The sequence below is a fragment of the Eupeodes corollae genome, chromosome 2 (genome assembly GCF_945859685.1).
Source record: "Eupeodes corollae chromosome 2, idEupCoro1.1, whole genome shotgun sequence".
NCBI classification, from domain to species: domain Eukaryota; kingdom Metazoa; phylum Arthropoda; class Insecta; order Diptera; family Syrphidae; genus Eupeodes; species Eupeodes corollae.
Window position 1 is genome coordinate 84,220,825 of NC_079148.1, and position 21,346 is coordinate 84,242,170.

Consider the following 21,346-nt stretch of genomic DNA (forward strand, 5'->3'; position numbering starts at 1 on the left):
CTAAAGCCATTTGGATCTGAGGTATATTAAAAGACCTTAAGAAAATTAAGATGGAACCTGCAATAATTTACAAAAACAATAAGGGATGTATTGGAATGGCTACAAATTTAGAGAACAAACGGTCTAAACTTCATTCGAGATCACATTCAAAATGGACTGATTGAAATCAAGTCTATTGGAACAAGGTATCAACTTGCAGACGTAACTGATTACTATTACGAAATAATTTTATGGAAATGAAATATTGGAAAAGACAGTGATTGAAGTAGAGTTTATGGATTTTTGCATACTATTAGTATTTTTTGTATGGTATTTATATATACAAAGATAAGTTTTATTAATAAAAAATAAAACATCGTCTTTCGTCTTTGGTGGTATGACAATTCACAATACATATAATTTAATTGTGGCCTACAATTTAATGTCCAAGTGATCAATATTCACAAGTCTACTTATTCACCAAAAACATCAAAATCAAAACATTGCAAAATCTAAACCCGTTGTAGTCCATCTTCTACATTTTTAAATCAAACTGACCAATATTCGCAAAGTATATTGCTGTGATGCCGAACATAAATTGGATATAGTCTCAAATTCTAAAATAAATTAATTTCATAGAAAATTCTGTTTAATACATTTCAGGTGAATTGAATAAAGAAACATTTTTAGGGTTTTGGAAAGTAATACCATTGCCCAATATGTCTTTAAAACTTTGTTTCAGAACTATTCATTCGTTGATTTACATAAAAAAAACAAACTCAATAAAAGTTTTTTCTTCTGATCGTTACAACCGGTTCTTAACTATTTTAATTCCACTTTTTGAATTCCTGGTTTAATTACGGTAAATCAGACTACCGCCAAAAATTGTTTTTTTTCGGGTCGCGATTGGAACACGATTGGAACTATCGTTTTTCAGTATATTAGTGCGGTAGAGCAAGAGCTGTCAAATTTCCAGCTAAGCATTTTTTTATAGCTGCATTAGTATTAATGCAAAAAGGGGTAAATTTGCCTTAAAATCTAAATCTTAAATCAAAAATAAATCAATTTATATTTCGCCATGAAATTCAAAAACAGTAAATTTCTGTTTTGATAGATCTAGATCAAATATAAATTGATTTATTTTACGCATAATGATTGCTTGATTAACCGAGCTAGTAGTTCATAGCAATATATTGTTTTTAATTTATTATACAACTACTTTACTCACAATTTTGTCTATAAACTTAGTTTTCCATCTATAATGCCCTGCACTCAGAGTGTATATTTATAACTCTTAGTTTAATAACAATATTTTGTACTATAAAAATTAATTGGTTTGAAGTTAGATTACAGTGCTACCTATCGGATTTAGATTTGTCCACTTTGTTTGTAGTTAAATAAGTAGCCTTTGTTGTAAATATCGATCAATTTAAGCTTAAAATGTAGAAGTTAGACTACAGCGCCACCAATTCGATTTAGATTTTCCTGTTCTGTTTGTTGGTGCATAAGTAATTTTCGTTGTGAATATTTATCAGTTTGATCCGAAATTGTATGCCAGGCCTCAAGTAAATTATATTTGTTGTTAATTGTCATGTAGCCAAAGACGGAAGACGACATCTTTTTTGTACAAATTTTAATTTTTGTATAAATAAACACAACAAATATTATCAGTATCAACAAATTCAGAAACTCTTCGACTCTCCTTTCCAATATTTTATTTCCATACAATCATTTCTAAAATCGTAATCAGTTTCAGTATCATTAAGATGTATTTCGTTTCAAAAACAAAAAACATAAATCCAAAAATATCTTTAAAATACAAATCCAAAAGTAACTTCAAGTAATCAAATCCAAAAGTAACTAAAATTGATCAAATCCGAAAGTAACTAAAAGTAATCAAATCCAAAAGTAACTAGAAGTAATCAAATCCAAAAGTAAAAAGAAGTAATCAAATCCAAAAGTAACTAGCAGTAATCAAATCTAAAAGTAACTAGAAGTAATCGATTCGACTCGTAATCGTTACTTGAGAAAGTAATCGATTATTTTGATTGCTTGGGATTTCTTGCATCACTATCCCACTCTTTAGATATTCTTGTCCTCTTGTAGGTATGGTCATCTGTTGGTTCTTTGCTTCAGTTTTTTTTTTTTTTAAAGAAACTAAAAACATCTGTTATTATATATCATTAAGACACCTGTTAAAATGCAAATTTTGTTTTTATATCACACGGTTCTCAGCCGTTTATTTATTATTTTATATTCTAGTTCTGGCTGGTGGGTAAGTTTTGTTTTAAGCTAATTATAACATTTATGATAGCACTAACTTACATATTTTTGAGGGTTTTTAGGAATCAAGGGAGATTGGCAAGGTCATTGACACAGTTCGCGTGGTGTTGTTATACCCTAACGCTACCAACCCTTCTGCAGGTTAAGTGCAAATAGAGTGACATTTGGGTTAAGTTTTTTTTAAGTTTATTTCGTTAAATTTTATTTTGAGAATAAGTAATGATTCTGGTAAATTATTTTAATTTTGATATCCTCTTCCTTATTTGGGTGATAATTAATGGGCCTTACCAATAATCAAAATTAAAACACGCTTAAATATTTAACTGAGTTTTAAATATTTTGCCATACCAATAAACATTTGTATAGGTAGGTTAAGGGATAACGCCCAGTTAAATTTTTTTGTTGGGAAACTCAACTATAAACAGACAGTTAACTTAATCTCCATGGTTTGCACTGTCATTTTGACAACACACGCAACAAATACTTTTCAGGTCACAAGAGTTGAGATTTTTTCTGATTGTTGCCTGCAGATTGTTCGTGACAATATTTTATAAAAAAGTAAGTCGAATAATACTTATTTAAATATATGTATAAATGTGATTATGTTTTTCTAGTTTATGATGGAAAACAAAAATATTTACCTTTAGTGCCGATAAAACAGTATCGTCATATTTTGAAAATGGTTCAATTTTGTCTTTATATACTTTTTGCCTCAAATATAAAATATTTTTGTTTTGTTTATGTTTGCAAATTCTACTAATGACAATTCAATGCTGTCTTTAATGACGTGTGGTTATTAGTATACACGCAAACTAACTCGCTGTCAAAATTAAACTCAATAATACCTAAACGTGTGTTCAGCGATTTATTATTGGTAAGACCCAATGTGTAGTTTGTGGATGCATGTAATTTGTTTTTGCATAACTTTCCTTCGCTTTTCATGTGATCAACAAAACTCTCCTCGTCTATTGTTTAAACTCCTAATAGAAATCCCTTCACCAATCGAATTACAGAACAACTGTTCTAATTCTTTGTAGAAAAATAGTTCCGAAAAATAGTTCTATTATTTGGTTTTGTTTTTGAATGTAACAAACTCCATTAAACCAGGTAATCGAGAGTAACTGATTTATCTAGAAAAAAAAACTATGGTATGTACTATGTATCCACAAATCCCACAGCAATTAAACCTTCCACAAAAGAATTGTATGTATAATTAGTAATTTTTAACGTGGCTAAACGTGTCGTTAGTAAAAGATTATCTATAAACACGGGATTTATATATACCCTATGCAATTTTGTTGCATATAATTCTAGCGAGCACTGGTTTGTGTTTTACACAACTTCGACTTACATCCCTGTTCCGTGAGCTCATGATATTCATTTTTGCGAAGATAATTCATTTAAAGTGACAGGCCTTATCACTGCCGGGTGCCGTCGCGTACCGTGGTCATGCGATGTAATGCGATCATTGTTCATTTCAATTCATTTCATTCACTCGTTTATGTTGGCAGCAGTGATGGTCAATGCCTGTGATGGCAGCCATATTATAAAATATCGAAGTACAAGTTGATTTTTTGCTCTCTCTGTGGGTCTCATATTTTATCTACATATGTGCTGGCTCTGCGTTAAATTTGTTTTAATTTTCAATAATCTTCGTGTTCATCAAACAAAAAAATTATAATTACAAAAATCAAACTAACCAAGATTTTCTCTTCGTTAAATTCCGGCTCGGTGTTCGTCAGAATTACGGGTAATTCAAGTGTTAATTTTGTCAGTGAAAACATCCAATGAAAAAATTTCTTGCCTGCTGCTGCTATTCTACTCGAAAAAAGTTAAAATCGAAAAGAAGAATTTATCGTGTAGATAGCAGAAAAGAGGACTACAAGCATTTTCTATTTTAAAAGTGCCTCATTAATTAATGAAGTTATTTTGATTTAATCGTTTGCAATCTATGGTTAATTAAAAGGCTTTGTGACAAAATAATTTCCAAATTGCACCTTAAAAAAAATATTTTTCTCGATAAATGAAATGAAAGTGCTATTGCAGTTGTGGTAGTGTGTGGTTTCCCTATAGTCGAGTGTGCGTGTGCGGTTGGTGCGCTGCTTTTCCGATACTCGAAGTTCATTCTGTGCTCTACACCCTTTCTATGGATATAAAAAAAATCTTTAAGGGTTTTTTTTTCAAACCTATTCTTGATTGCTTTCAAAAAATAAGTTGTGGTTGAGTATGAATGCATATTAGATAATAGCTGATTATTTCCTAAATAAAACTTGGTCCATATTTATTTTGCTTTAAATTTTTGTTCTGTAGGCAGAACGAAAATGACGTTTTAAAGTTTCGAATATCGCTTTTCTTGAAGGAGAACCTTATAGAGTGAGATGCAGTGATATATGCAGTGCCTAAAAGTTTATGGGGTCGTACTCCTCAGCTCCTATGTGGCGACAACTTTTGATACTACCAAATACGATTTCGTTTTCCATTTATTTTCTGTAATTAATTGTTTTTACTATATTTTGTGCTAATACAGATAATTCTGTAATATTCTCGGAAGTTTTTGATACAAATTGAATTAAATTTGAACAAGAAGGCACGTTATGTCAATGCTAATCTTCCTGCTCATCGAGGCAGCAAGTTCGAGAATCGAAGTGATATGCGATAATTAGATGATATGAACAGAATACAGCTGTCCTTGTTTTCAGATCAGGCAAGAAGTCATTTGCACTTTTTTTTCCATAAAATTAAACATTTTTTGCAAATTAGTTCAATTTAAGTGAATAGAGTATGCGTTTCGCCTTACAATTTAGTGTCAACCAACAAAGGGCACAAGAAATAGTTAAATCGAAATAAAAATCAGAATACAAAAGAATAGCTTTGAATAGATGGACTTTGTTAAAAGGGTGCTCGGCACTCGACAATAACGATGACGTACGTCAAAGCTGCTGCACTTAATAAATTGTCAATAAATTTTACCGAATTTACTTATTTTGAAAGTTTATGTGGCCACAATGATAAGTTGTTGTGTGATGGATTGAGAAAATAGATCACATGGAATAGTAGAGTTTAGGAGTTTGAGTAAAATATATGCTCAGCACCTACCTACGCATTACTTAGAATTTTATATTTAGGTCAAACTATAGTTATGTACCTAATATTTAGTTTTATTACTTCAATATGTGCAATCACATAACTTTCTAAGAAGTTTTTGGGAAGAGTTTTTAATTTAGTCTTGAAAAAGTATCGAACCAAAAATAACATCGGTATTATTGATACGAATTTATGTTACTATACTCAGGTACCTATGCTGGAATTTTCAACTTTCTGTACATTATTGAATTACTAATAGAAAATAACAAAAACAAAGGATTATCCTTCTATCCTATTAAAAACAAATTGCAAAATGTAAAGCAAGTTTCAACTATAAAATAGTTCTGGACGAACTAAGTGATTAGATAGTATAAGTAAAAGTAAATTCTTTTGTTTTTGTTACTAATTAAATGGGGTTGTAACAAATGATGCTGTTACAGATAGAAATTTTTGTTGGATGGATTTGTAAAAACAATTTAGAAAATCTTTTTGCGAGGTGAGCTAGATATCGAATTATTAATTTATTAATATTAAGTGTTCAACTATTTGGAGCCGATCGCTTCTAATTTTTATTTTTCAATTGAACCATAATTTCAGGTTTTCGAATGACATTAAGGACGAATTTTACTATCACACTTAAGTTTGCAATGTGAGCGAAAATAAGCTCTACAGCCTCACTGCGACCAAAGTGTCGTTCTGATTATTTCACCATAGTGTCGCTCTGATTATTTAACCATATTGTCGGCTTGATTATTGATTATTATTATTTTTCGCACTTTTTTGGAATCCAGAAGAAAGAATAATTTTTTTTCGCTTTATAAAAATATTGGTAGTTCATAATACTTTTATTAGAAAAGACTAGGTAAACAGAGTATTGTCAAACAACAAAGAAAAAAAGTTCACACAGTTATTACTTGTTTGGATTAATCTTGGAATGTGAGGCATACATTTTATGTAGGTATTATGCAGAACGCTTTTTATCAAGTCATGATTAGTTTATTTATGCACTTGGTTGACTTTTTTGATTGCAATAATTAGTTTGTTTATGTACTTGGTTGACTTCTTTTCATTGCGTCTTAGTTCTTAGCCAATAACGCAGTTTTTAAGTGCCGTTTCGTAAGATTTAGGCATTGGTTCAATTGAATCCAATTGTGACAACTTCTTTAGCAGTAAATTAAATGCGCTTAGACAAACCAAAAACCTACTTGGCAGCAAAACCAATCTAACCCTTTTCAAAGAACCTTCAACGAAATAAAAAGTAATTTTAAACTCGTCCATCCGAGTACTTTAAATTAAGTTTTAATATAGGTACATGTACATATTCAAAATAAGAAAAGTTTTGTTTTTGTGTAAATTATCTATTGTGTGACAAAACGTATTAAATTAAGTCTTCTGGCAAGGTTTACATAACCAGGGAGGAGGGAGTATATTTTTATTTTATGAATTCCTTTACACAGGCACAACTCTAATAATCTGAAATAAAGCTGATTCTTGAAAATAAGTACATATAGCGATGTTAATACAACTACCGACAATGTTGTTTTTTTTTTAAACAAGAGAATTTAACTGACCACATACTTTTATGTCGTGATTTCGTATTTACTTAGGTACCTACATATAACACTTTTGATTCTTATAGGAGCACAAAGTACCTATAATCAAAAATCGTAAATGTATGTCGTTTTAAAAGCTCATTGCTAAAGCATAAAATATCCTTAAAGTTTAAAGAACACTTTGTTCCAAATAAATTGTACCATGCATATATTCTAAATATCGGTATTCAAAAAGTGGTTTTCCTTAAAAAAAAGAGAGAACAAAAACAACGATGTTCATATCGCTATATCAATTCATGTGTCCTATTAGCTGGTATGTTGGTATAACTATGGTACTCCAATGAAGGGAGGGAACATTCCGATATATTAAATAACTTTACTGCAGAGTAGTGCGCAGCCTCGTTGCTTCGACTCTCTAAATTGTGCCGTTAAGAATTTCCTAAAGAGCAAAATTCATTTCGATTCGTGGTACTGCATTAACCAAAACCATGATGATGACAAAATGTATATCCGACTGTCATCAAGCGGTATTGATACAAAATAAAACAAACGCAAAATGTTATTAATCTCGAGTGCGTATTTAATAAATAACTATCTCGACCAAAATGTCTCATAAAATGTTAGTTATTTTAAGGATTCACAAAAAATTCAGGAAATTTAGGTCTTCAACCCCCCTTGCTCGCGCAGTGCACAGTTAAAAGTGTTTTTCGTCAGCAGCTGTAAAATTCACCTTTTAAATGAGCAATTCTTGTGACTTGTGTTCGTAATACAAAAAATAATTTTCTTGGAAAATATTTCGTTAGAAAAACTTGATTAGAGCTTCGGAAAAATGTATGTCGTCTTTGTAGGTGACGCAAGGTAAACAAATTTCAAGAAAACCAACAATAAATGAATCCTGCAGAGATCGATCGATGAAATTTAAAACATTAAAATCAATGTATGGATCCGAAAATGTATTTAAGTTGAAAAATATTCATAAGGTATACAATGACAAAAGTGGAAGAATGTCGTGCAAAAAAGACCGTGTTCATTTGAATTTTTCGGCTACTGCGCACAACATAAAATCATTAGTGTTGGCATAGAGCTCACAAAGGTTGTTTTTTGTCCTGACTCATTTTCTTTGTCGGTGTCTTAAAGATAAAAAGGACAAATTTAGCAAATTGAGTTTTGTCGAGAAAATTTGACTGAAAGTAAAATGAAATTTTAAAAAAGCATGAAATTAAAAACAATGTAATAAAATAAACTTTTCGATAAAGGCAGCAAGAGAAAACTCATTTGGTTACTATGTTTTCAGCCCCACCCCAGTTTCAATAGGGTTGCCAAGTTTATTATTTATGTGCCAATTTGGTTAAGCAGTTTGTTACAAAGATACATTGGTTTCCATAACACATCTAAAAGTCAATAGACGAATCGTATTTAAAAATTTGACCCAATTCTAACAGAAACACAATTTGTGTGATTTTGTTTTCATTTTGATTCTAAAGGTGCGCTTGGTCGAGTTTATAATGCAGTTTGATGCGGTATTTTAAGGTAAAAGATTCACATTTGAAATGATTTCCTATAACGCACACTTTCTTTTTTCTTTGGAAAGATTGGGCTTATTACTTTGCACCGATCCACGTGTATGTTAATTTTTTTTCTTTGTCGCATTGTTCAACTTACAAAACGAAAGATTGCTATGTGCATGCAAAACAAATAAAGGAATCAAGTGTTCCATAGAAAAGAATACTTAAGAATATCTTAAAATTTTTGAAACGATTGACCTAAAGATTATTTTAATGCGGTGTTTACCAATATGTATTCATATAGTTATACTTTATTTTAGTTTAGGTTTAAAAAATAATGACGTTTTTATCTATGTCATAAACAAGTTGATGCATCAATTTTATATGATATTATAAAATAATTTTAAAAATCAAGATGATTTAAAAATGTGTTCATAAATACAGGTGGTTTAGGCGCGTGGTGTAATTTTCTAATTTTCGTGGTAATGCGTATGGCTGTTATGTCATAAGTCTTGGTTTTCAATTCCAACCTGTGCCGCATAAAGTATTTACTGCCTCTACCAATGTTTTGTAAAATCCTTCAAGATTCATTGTTGTAATGGAAAGTGCTTTATCAAATTACCTGATCGGTTTTGACATAAGAGTTGTAAGTACCTAGGACCGTGCTGTTGCTTCACCTAATTTATTTTGTTAATCCAACCTACTCGATCTATGTTTTTGGTGCACCTTACACCAATCAACTATTCACAATTTTACGCCATTCCTTTATTATAAAACTAAGGCGTAGAGCTTACAAGTGTAAACGGTTAACGGTACGATACATTACTCATCAAGAGCGGAGATCAGCTCTAGCTGCATTTCCTTCTGCTTTTAATGTTTCTGTTGCTGGATCGGAATCAAAAACTCGAGCTTACGCGACTTGAATCACAACCAATTAAAATAAGAGAAAGGTGACAAAGGTTGTCCGAACACTGGTCAATTGGTGGAGTTATGCAGCTTTATGTAAACAAAGTAGTTTTTCGTAGGGTTAGAAGGCTGCCAGCATAAAATAGAAATTCGATTTATTACCAATAAACAAAAAGTTCGACAATTTATCAGAATCACTTTCTTTATGTCTATGCACTATTTTCAAGTGTGCGTTCCCTAGGAAGATATAGTGTGGAAGCAATACCGATACAGACTTCAAAACACGAATAAGATTTAAACAAATTAGATAGTTTTTGTATTTCAATAACAATTCGATATTTAAAAACTGTTCGCATAAGAGCAACAACCAAAATTCGTCCATTTTGAGATTTTGTTCACATGGTTCACGTTTAACTTTGACAATTCACTTGAATAGTTTAGAAATCAGTTTAAAACTGAATACATCTAACAAATTATGTTTATAATACCGTCGGTATTTAAAATAAAAGCATTGTTTTGCAATCCTTTTTCTTTTTTGTACCTGTCTGAGTATGAACGATCGGCCTTGTTGTACAATGGTGTATTTGCTTTCACTTCCAAAATTAATCTTTCATCAAATTCCTAAAAGGTTAGGTTAAAGTGGTTGTCCATGATGGACAACATGATAGGACACACTTAGACCAGTTTAATGGCCCATTGTGATATTTAATTGCTAGAATTGTTAACATTATTTCAGTGTTTATAATTCTTAAAGATTTATACAAGTTTTTCTTGAATATAATTTGCCATTTCATGCATGTTTGTTTCAGCTATGACCAAACAAAAACCAGAAAGATTTTGAGGTCCAGTGTGGGTGGTATGTGGAACGCGAATGGAGTTTCATATTTGGTATCAATCAGATTGCAATTCGTGACTACCAAATTATATTTTCTAAGTTTCCTTTATTTTAGTAATTAAAAGGCAAATTTTAGTATCTTAACATAAATTTAATTAATTTTTGTACGATTTAGTCTAGTGTGTGAAGGATTTGGACTTATAAAATGTTATTAAATGCCATTTGTCCGGTCGTTGGTCGCTCTCCCTTATTAAGAACGACCAGGCTGTATCTTCGGTGATTTTAACACTGATGGACTAAATACAATTATGTTTTACTTAAAGACAAATAAATTAACTACAATACACGTAGGGCTGTCATTCTAGAGATCTTGGGTTAAATCCCTGTCTGTGCCACCTAAAGTTTTTTAAATTGTACTGCCTCTTGCGAGGATTTTTTGTCATGAAAAAACCATTCTTGCATTTAAATTTGTAAAACATAGTCTCAGAAAAAAATGTAATCTCAAAACTACAAAAGAACTAAATATCTTACTGAATTTTCTTCATTTTGAACCTAATTTCTTCTCTCGTTAGTTTATATCAATACTTTCAAAAATGCACTCATACAATCCAACGTTGAAAATAGTCTTCTTTTTTAATTCAATTTAATTTTGTTGCACTCCTTCATTTAGCTATTTAGCTATTCGCAAAAAAAGGTTATAAAAGTATTATTCGTTGTTCCTTCACTGAAAGCAAATATTTTCTGATAGGTAAAGTTTTCGACAAAATTGTCCATATTATCATTCTCTTCAACCTTTTACTGATTCCATACAAATCTGATTTGCATTTTAAATACGGAGATTTACTGAGAGGACCCTTATAACTTTCCTATGTATGCGTATACTGACCGCCTAAAACTCTTAAAACCTTTAATTGCAACTCAAAGTTAACAACTTCATTTCCTTCAATTCATACATTATAATTACACACTAACATTTTTGTTTTTAAAACAATTATGCCGGCAGTAATAAATGATAAATGAGAAAATATGTACATATATACCTATCAGAAAACAAAACTGTTCTTCCGAATTTGTAGTTGAGCCTTTTAAATGAAAATACAAACAGAATAATTACTTTAAAATTTACTACACAGAAAAATCCATATTATTTTAAAGTAATCATTTTGTTCTGATTTTTTTTTTCAGTGAGCTGCGTTATCTTCCCGAATGGATCCTTTTCAATTAAGGGAAAATTCCTAGTTTCAACATTCAAGATATCGAATTAAACAAAACAAATTTCAAAGCTGCACTTCATTCTAAAGTCCATTTTCATATTTAAGATTCTCAGCAAGCAGAGTCTATAAAAAAGTAAAAAAATCATAAATTAATTAATTTACTGATCTGAGTGAGGACCTCAAAGAAAATAATACAAAATGATTAATTAAGTGTTCACTAATTTGATTTAATTTTTTACTTTGATTTTGTGTATGAAAAAATAAAATAAAAAAAGAAATAATTGTATAAAGCGCTTCCTCAGAGAGATTCAAAAGTAACTTCAACTAAGAGATATAAGTGAAAAAGGTCCTGTGGACCATTAGAATCTGCCATACAACGTTAGTAACACTGCTTGCAGACAGGATATCGGTCTTGTTCGTATTGCTCATCATAATCGTCAAGGTCATCGTACAGCAGTGACACCATTCACTGCAAAGAACTATTTATACAGGATTTTGGGTTACTTAAACATCAAATACGGCATCGAACACGATTTCATCTACCAGTGGCAGTAGTAGTAGTAAAAAGAACGCCGAAGACGACGACGACATGAGTGGGCGTCCAAGGACAACCTCATTCGCTGAGGGCAATAAAAATCCACCCAACTTGGTTTTGGGTGGTATGAAAATAAGCAGTAAGTACATTTTGTTTTAATGTTTGTATTTATAACTAGTAAATTTTGTGCATAAATTATTTTCATTTTTAAATTAAAAGCAGAACAAAAATGTCTAAGACTTGTGCTTATTAGAAGCCCACAGCTATATGCTTGTTCTTTTCGGGATGAAAATGAACAATCATATAGATTTTATGTGTATGGGTATCACTTATCATTATGCTGTTTATCATAGGCTTTTGTTAAAGAAAACTTTCAAACTTTTTTTTTATTTCTATGTATATATGTATAAAGGGGTTCCGGTGAACATTGGATAGTCCTGAAATTACCATTTTATTTTGAGGCACTTTTTTACATTAATTGGTGCCAAAACATAATGGTAAAAATGAAAAATGTTGGTAATACAAAATTTAATAGTGACAACTTAAAAAAAAAGTCGACGCAACAGGTGGAGGTTTCAGAATTGAAGTCTTAATATGCGAAAAGAACAAAATTTAACACAAAAAAGTTCGTTTACATTTTTGAGTATTGTTTCTCAAAGTAAAGAATTAAATATAAATATATGATATATGATATATGATATGAATTAAAATTACATGGAAACAAAAAACATACGAAAGTTATCCGGTGCAAGCTATTAGCTTGCCTCCTCGTTTCTAACGAAAACGTAGCTTACGCTAAAATGGCTGTAAAAGAGCGAAGATACACTTCTATTTGTTTGGCCATCTTTCAGGATAATGGCTTTTAGGTTGTGATGCAAGGGATATACTTGAAAAGCTGAATTAAATAAGAACAGACTTCATTCCGTTCTATAGCTTGCAAGCTATGTTGAGTGTTCTAGCGGTACACTTGATGGTTGGTCCTTTGAATAAGTTCGTTCACTGTCTTCATTTTGTTATTGAAAAGAAAGGGCATGAAAAGTTATGAAAACTTTGTCATCGTTTGGCCTGTGCCAGCTATTCGGTTTTTTGTTCTTTTGTGTTTGCATTTCATATCTTTTTAATGATTGTTTTGGTTTGATATGGCATGATAACGTTAAGGTTACTTTCCTGCAACTTATGAGGTTATCGAAAACCAACAGCTGTGTTGTCGATAGTATAGTGTTTGCAAACGCTCGGCTAGCATAGCAAAACCTTTAGTTTTTTTTTTGCTTTAGCAAATTTATTATGATGTAATAAAAGACAACTATATAGCTGTGCGTTTTTTAAATAAGAGAGTCTATGGGTGGTGTAAGTATGCATTACAATACACTGTGTTGTTTAGTGCAACTCTTAAATTTGTTAAGAGAGATTCTCGAAAAAAAATATTATTGCAGCCATTGTAATATCATATGAGATAACTTGATACTGAAACTGAAGTCTCTTAATTTTGCAAAATATTGTAAACTTGTTTTCTTTCAACTAATTGGAAATATCGATAGAGTGTTGTCAATAGTGTAACCTACATTGCACCTGAAAACATCATTTTCTCTAAAAAAAAAAAGAGGGTACTCATAACTGATAACTGAAAATAAAAAAAAATCCACACTTGCAAACTTTCTTATAAACCATTTATTATTTTTTATCAACATTTCTGTAGAATCATATCTTAAGCAGAAACGTATGAAGTTTAAAATTAATATGCGATACATGAAATTATAACCGTTTAAAGTTTGTGTGACATAAAGCATAAAGTCTATGTGCATCTAACACTGGCCCTTATTACGAGAATCAACTCAAAAAAATAAATCAAATGGAGTGGCGCAACAGTCCTTTTTGAACCAGGGCCTAGTGACTTACAACTCTCAACCATTCCTGTGTGCGAGTACTGTTGTCAGGAATGGAAGGGACCTACAATGTAAGGCCGAATCCGAACGGCTAGTTTGAGAAAGCACTTTTTCATGACAAGAATTACTCTTGAAGGATTTGTCAATTCCTCGCAAGAGGCAGTACCCGCGAAAATTATTTTTTTTTTTTTAAATTAAGCTGGCACAGGCAGGGATTGAACCCAAGACCCCTTGCATGACAGTCCAACACACTAACCATCATGCCACGAGAATCAACTATCAGTTCATAATTGATATTTATCAATCAATTTTATTAACAGACATTGTGAGTGTCAATATTGTTGTTGTTTCCAATGTAGATTGGTCCAGCGGCAAACACAAAGTGGGACATAATTGCTGTAGAGCTAAATAGCCTAGGGCCTCCGAACGAAGTTCAGAAAAGTGGCATAGAGAAAATAAAAAAGGAGAAAACGTATATAAAATATTTTTTTTTAACTAGAAACGGAGCAGAGCACTTATAGATTAATTAATTTGTATCTAAAAATCAAAATCGTTAGGCTTACATTTGGGCTTGCAATTCCAAAGGATTGGATGAATCTCTCAAACTTTTTCGCATTTTTGCCATTTCATATGAACGTCATTCATTTTTCATGCTCAATGAGACACTTCATTTAAAGGTAAATAACTTCCGTAACAGTACTATGCTTGCATGCTTTCTTCCGACTTTATCTTACAGATAAGTTGGTGCATGCCCCTAACCAATTATCTCCGGCAGCTTTAAAGAGCTCGGCATTCAAGCCATCTGCTCCAGCGGCTTTGTTAGACTTCAGCTTAGATATGGCAGTGGAAAATCTCATACAATTTTGCATTACGAACGGATTTCATGATACAGTTTTTCGGGATTCGTAAAAATTTCCGATTATGATGGAATTCATGATACGGCTGAATAACTGTTTTTGGTAGAGGAGCTTAATGCAAGTATTTTTTATTATCGGATGGGAGTTTATCTACCCTCGTTTTAGCGGTGAGCAATTTTATAAAAATTGACTTAAAATCTATAACAAAAATTAAAAAAGGGCAACACTTGCAGTTATAAATTATACCTTTTCAAAATACAGAATTCTAAGCTTTGCAATAAATTTTAAATAAAGGTCTTGCAATTAATAGTTTTTGAAATAATTCACTTCAAAGTCAAAATTTATGAAATTTTTTTTGAAGAAATCACTTTGAGGAATGTGTGACAATTATTATAAATAAAAATAAATAAGTAAATGATGCAGTTAGCTACTCTAATCGACTCTTTGTCAAAAACTAAAAACTATTTGTTTGTGTTTGCTAGTTTTTGACATAATTGAAAAATACTAATTGTAACTAAACTTCTTCTCTAAAGCCAAATGTATCATTAATTTCAAAAGGAACTTTGCATATATTAAAATTTGCATCCACCTCAAAGTTTATAGTGAGATCAACCAGGGGGCAGCATGTCCCTCCTTAGGCAACTCACTGTTTGCATTCTAAATTTCATATATACCTTGTTATTTTAATACATTTTATGCGGTTATTTAGTTCTTCCTTTCTATATGCACAAAACTCCTATTTGTAACAAAATTTCTTTCTCTGAATAAAACATTTCTGCCTAGTTGTTTTTTTTGTTGAGATTGTTAAAACTACTTTTTTTTTTAGAACTTTTTGGTATTAACTTTCAGGATTAATTTTAATGATAAATTCATCATTGTGAGTCAAATAAAGCAATTCATTTAGCGGAACCCAGTATTTACCACGAAGAAGTTTTTAAGTAAGATAGGAGTTCATAAAAAAAGTCACGTCAATATTGAATGTTTTGAGTTTGTTTTGGTGGTAACACATCTTGTAGGTGTTCACTACGAACGTCGTCGGGAGGTTAGTAGACCCACACTTTTTTTTCCATCAATCAAACATGTTTATATTGTTTTTTACATCTAGTAAAAATTCCATTATCTGATATCCCAAGTCGTCATTATATATTTTGTGTAAGGCAGTATTTTCTATAAAATAAAAGTGCCATGTATCGCCATGATCGATGTGGAGTGTTTCTTTGTGGCATAGAATTGTTTTTTTCTTTTCTTTCAGAAGTTCGTTCTGATTTTCAAGATCTTTTATTGCGTTAGGCGTATCGGTTTTGTCAATATATTCAACTTTGCTGTGCCTGGTTACTACATTTCTCGTAGAATTGAAGATATTTTTTCAAAACTTACATGTGTATATACTGTCGTGTGCTGTCGGTTCAGATTCGACTGGTGTTGTTTTGGCCAAGTACCTAATTTAGAAAAACGATATTTTAATGTACATGACATATTTATACCAATTTATTTATCTATTGTTTCTTTAATACAGATTATTTTGGTGCAAAAGTAACTTTACTTTTACCCATCTGATACAAAAGTATTTTCTCAAAAACCAGAAAATAAAAACGAATATTTTTCCGTTTTTACTAGAAAAATTACTCTGATCAGCTATCTCAATCAATAACTTCTTTATTGGTATTTAATCTTACTTCCTTACTTAAGGTGGCGCTATAGTCCTGTGTGATCCTCACTCAACGAACTTCTCCATCTAGCTCGGTCCCTAGCTAGATGTCTCCAGTTTCGCGCTCCAAGTTGGGTGAGGTCACTTTCCACTTGTGCGCGCCACCTGATCCGCGGTCTTCCTCTACTGCGCTGTCCTGTGGGTGTGGATTCGAAGACTTTCCGGGCCGGAGCATTGGTTTTCATGCGCTCTAAGTGACCCAGCCATCTTAGTCGTTGGGCTTTTACACTTCTGGCTAAATCTACGTCGCTGTATAGCCCGTACAGCTCGTCGTTCCATCTTCTCCTCCACTCCCCTTCGATGCATACGGGACCGTAGATCACACGAAGAACTGTTCTCTCGAACCGACCCAAGGTGCTTCCATCCGCTTTTGTCATAGTCCGTGGTTCTGCACCGAATAGCAGGACGGGGATGATAAGGGTCTTATATAGCGACACTTTGGTCCCTCGAGAGAGGACTTTACCACTCAATTGCTTTCTTGGCCCAAAGAAACAACGGTTAGCAAGAGTTATTCTGCGTTTGATCTAGCGCTGGTGTTGTGTTCTGCGTTTACAGCGGAGCCTAGGTAGACGAAGTCCTTGACTACCTCAAAGTTACGTCTGTCGATGGTGACGTTTTGACCATTATGTCCTTTTTGACGACAGCATGTATTTTGTTTTGCCCTCATTAACCGTTAAACCCATTTTTCCGCCTCTGCCTCATTACTCACAAAATTACCATTTACATCACGCTGAGTTCTTCCAATTATGTCAATGTCATCAACATATGTTAGACAGACTTCTGAAAGATAGTGCCTCTAGTGTTGACGTGTGAGCTCTGCACTATTGTTTTAAGCACGATGTTAAAAAAATTGCATGACAGCGCATCACCTTGTCTAAAACCTTTTTTTTTAACATCGAAAGGTTCTGTTAAGTTGTTTCCAACCTTTATGGAGCAGCGTGAATTCCCCATGGTCATCCGGCACAAACGGACGAGTTTGGCAGGGATGCCAAAACTAGACATGGGTTTATACAGTTCGTCCCTGTAGATGCTGTCATATGCGGCCTTGAAATCGATGAAAAGATGGTACGTGTCGATTAGGTGTTCTTGGGCTTTTTACAGGATCTGCCGTAATGTGAATATCGACTGTGGACGTTCCTGGTCTAAAACCACACTGATAAGGACCTATCAGGTTGTTGACGATGGGCTTTAGACGCTCACATATTACGGCAGAGAAGATTTTGTAAGCGATGTTAAGTAGACTGATTCCTCTATAGTTGGTGCAGTTTAGAGGGCCTCCTTTTTTCAGGATCGGGCAAATAATAATGAGGTTCCATTCATCGGGCATGCTTTCTTCCGACTATATCTTACAGATAAGTTGGTGCATGCTACTAACCAACTTATCTCCGGCAGCTTTAAAGAGCTCGGCATTCAAGCCATCTGCTCCAGCGGCTTTGTTAGACTTCAGCTTAGATATGGCAATCTTTACTTCGTCTAAGTCGGGAGGACGGGATTGTTGGCTTTCGTCGTCTATGTTCAATGGATCATTGGTATTTAATCATGATACAAATAAAACTCAAAGTTATTTTTTCAATTTTAATTTTTCAATAAAAAATGTATGTATTAAGCTTCTCTACCAAAACCGTTATTATTTCTTAAATATAGAAAAGTCCTTTAAATACTGCAAAAAAATTGGATACACAAGTCAGCAAGACAAGTATTAAGAGACGCACAATTTGGAAACATGTGTGTTAAATTCTATCAATGAAACAAATTTTTTTAATGTAATTTAAATTTTATTTTTTTTTTTGAAATTTAAATATTTAAGTTATTGCAAATTTATATAAATATTTATCTATTTTAAAAACATAGAAAATATTTTTTATTCTTCATAATTTAACTCAATTAATTTAAGATTTCTTTTATTTCGCGAGATGAAGATAATTATCTGAAAATAAATGCCTTGTTTTTATGTGACAACTACAGTGGAATGTTTGTATGTAAACTAAACTCAAACTTGTTTTGCGTTATATTTTTTTAAGTGCAAATAAAAATCTTGAAAAATTTCGTTGCACTCTTAGAATCTTGATTTTCATAACCAATGTAACGATTCAGATTTGTTAAATAGATCTCTCTCTCTAGGTGAGCTGGGTGTGTCTAATCTCACCGGCACTCCACTTGCGAGGGATTGACAAATCCTTCAAGAGTAAATCTTGTCATTAAAAATGCTTTTTCAAGATAGACGTTCAGATTCGGCTTAAAACTGTAGGTAACCTCCATCCCTGACAACATTACTAGCACACAGGAATGGTTAAGAGTTGTAAGTCACTAGGCCCTAGTTCTCAAGGGACTGTTGCGCCACCTTATGTTTTTTTAGTTTTGAAAATATCACGACAAATCCAATATTTTTGATCGTGCATATTAGACCTAGATTGTTTTAAGACATATTTTTGTGTTGAGATTGGTCGCTGTTTAAAAAAGTTATTTTGGCTCCTCGTGTTTATTGCTCTTAACACGGACGTGACTTCAAATTGGACATGTCTAAGCATTTGATTCAAAGAAGTGAAATGCTACACAGTTGGCGTTTATGCGCTTAACAAATATTAAGTCATCCAAGCTTTCTAACAGCAAGCAAAGATTAATAGAACACTTCGATCACATGATTAAAAAACATAAAAACATTTATTAGTTTATGTTAAGGACGACTAAAATTACCAAACAGCTCAAATTAGCAGCTATGTATTTATACAAATCGAAATTGTTTTTTATGATTTTCGTACATGGATCTTCATTACACTTTTTGTTTCCATTGAGACCCTAAGTATCACCTACGATACTTCTCACTTTGGCGTTTAAAGTAATAGGAAGATTTTGTTTTCTATTTTTTCCTTTTCTTGCTCCAATTTTTGCAGCTTTGAACAAAAATCAAAATTATTGATTAATTTTGTATTAATATAGGTTCTAGGATATTAAATGAAATCATTAATTAATCAGTATTTAATAAAAAATATCTGAGCAAAAACAATATAGTAAACGACGGGATATTGTTCCTAACCTTAAGATTGCAAACCAATCTTTGTTTTTTAGTTCAAGATTGTAATAAATCTCCAATTCTTTAATCAAAAATTACACTGTAGCAGCAAAACGAGTAACAAAAATCTGATTGTGTTTGTTGGCAATTTTCCAACATGTGTGAGATTATGACTGAAGAGTATTTTTGGCTTTACTCATTTCAACGTTCAAAAAAGCAATTTCTGATATATCCGTTTCTTCAGTGAACACACCTTTTTATGCGATTGAAAATAAATAACTTGACATTTATTTGTTTTCTTTTTTGCATAGAGGCCATAGAGGCAGCACACATATAAATGCTTTTGAAAATCTGAAAAAATATATAAGTCTTCATTTAAAACATCAACGTTTCAATGATTCATAATTAAATTTCTGATGGCTCATTTTGTATGTGGTATTTAAACGACTTAAAATATTTGACGTATTTTTGAGTTTGTTAAAATGGATATTTTTCGAAGTAATCGAATATTACCAATCAATCACTGAACATGCGTTTATAAAAATTCAATAAACTCTGGGTTAGAAAAGTTGCTGACATTCAAAATTGTATTGAAATGTGTTTAAAATAATGTCCAATATAAGTACAGACGTTGCTTATCATCTGATGGTGGCTGAAATTACAATTTGTATATATTTTTTTTTTTTTTAATAGTTCTTACAAGATAGGAGCTGTAAATAAAATAATAGTTGGACAGTTTTTATGAATTTTTCGCATGAAATACTATATTTAATAGTCAAACAAATGATAATACTCAAAACTTTATTAGAATGTTAATAAAGATTTCCAAAATTTTAAACCATTTAACTATGTTTATTTCTTTTCAGGTAAGTTGGCATATAAATTTGTTTCATAAAGTTAAAAGGTAAGTTTCTGAGCATTATATACTAAAAAGCGATGTTGTGAAAATGCAAAACTTATTGAATGGAAACTAATTTTTTCATAAACGTTTGAAATTCAACAACTAAAATATAAATAACAAAGCAACATTGGCGGACAAATTTAAGGGTCCTGAATACAAGCATTGTTTACTTTGCGAACTTTCTCTCCTTTCATTGAGGAAGTAAGAAACACGTTAAATAAACGAACAAAATTAAAGCAAAGAAAACAATTAGGAAAAGATAAAGCATTTTATAGTAAGAGCCTCTATTGTTTTTTAAATAATTTGTTTTTGTTTAAGGGTTTCATTTATTGTAAACAATTTTAACCCCGTAACATTTGTTAGTATCGTATGACTCGATGCTTTATCTTATATGTAATTGCAAAAGATAAACTCTTTTTAGTTCTTAGTGGAAACCAATTATTGCTATCATAATAATCTTATCTTTATTTCAAGAAAAAAATAAAAGATAGTAGAATCCCTAAAAATATGAACACAACTCTATGAATGTCTATATTTATGTATTATGTATGCTATGCCATTCTAAGAGAATGTCTTATGCTGAGCCGTTAAATATAATATTTTTTGTTTTCATCTGGAAATTTTGATGTCCCATTGTCGTTGCATAGTTTTAGGCAAATAAGAAGATTCTTTGTTAAAAAATAATTTCTGTATTTTGTATTAATATGCATAAACGCAGGTATTTTACCATTTATTTAGTCTTAATTAATAATATAAATTCATACTCATACACGGATATTTTTCGGACTATCGGCACATATAATAATAATAACAGAACGTAAAAAGCGTTCAAAGTAAGGAAATACACATTTAAAAATAATCAAAATAAATTAATTTCAATTTTTAATATAAAATACAAAATTACAAACCTTCATAATATAGCTATTGAAATGTTTTCCTGTTAAGAATTCTATAATCATGAAAGGCTAAAAAAAATAGTACTTACATGTACATAGTACATATGTACATATGAATAGATGAATTAAATTGTGAAAAAATATCAATTTCTCGAAATAAGTTTAATATTTTTTAACTTGAATGTATCTTTAATTTT

General features: G+C 31.6%; 1 protein-coding gene across 4 annotated transcripts in view; it reads left to right on the top strand.

Annotated features, from left to right (window-relative positions):
• The first annotated feature begins 3,796 nt into the window (after positions 1-3,796).
• The window catches only part of LOC129946364 (protein kinase shaggy), an 86,294-nt gene continuing 68,744 nt past the window's right edge, over positions 3,797-21,346 (top strand). For 2 of the 4 annotated variants that reach the window (XM_056056514.1, XM_056056517.1), the window contains exons 1-2: positions 3,797-4,012; positions 11,331-12,033. In XM_056056514.1, coding sequence (XP_055912489.1) covers positions 11,949-12,033 — 85 coding nt within the window. In that variant the 5' untranslated portion in view covers positions 3,797-4,012; positions 11,331-11,948. Of the gene's footprint in view, positions 4,013-7,507; positions 7,758-7,947; positions 8,430-11,330; positions 12,034-21,346 lie in introns of those variants that run through there. The other 2 variants (XM_056056516.1, XM_056056515.1) reach the window with 2 other exon arrangements.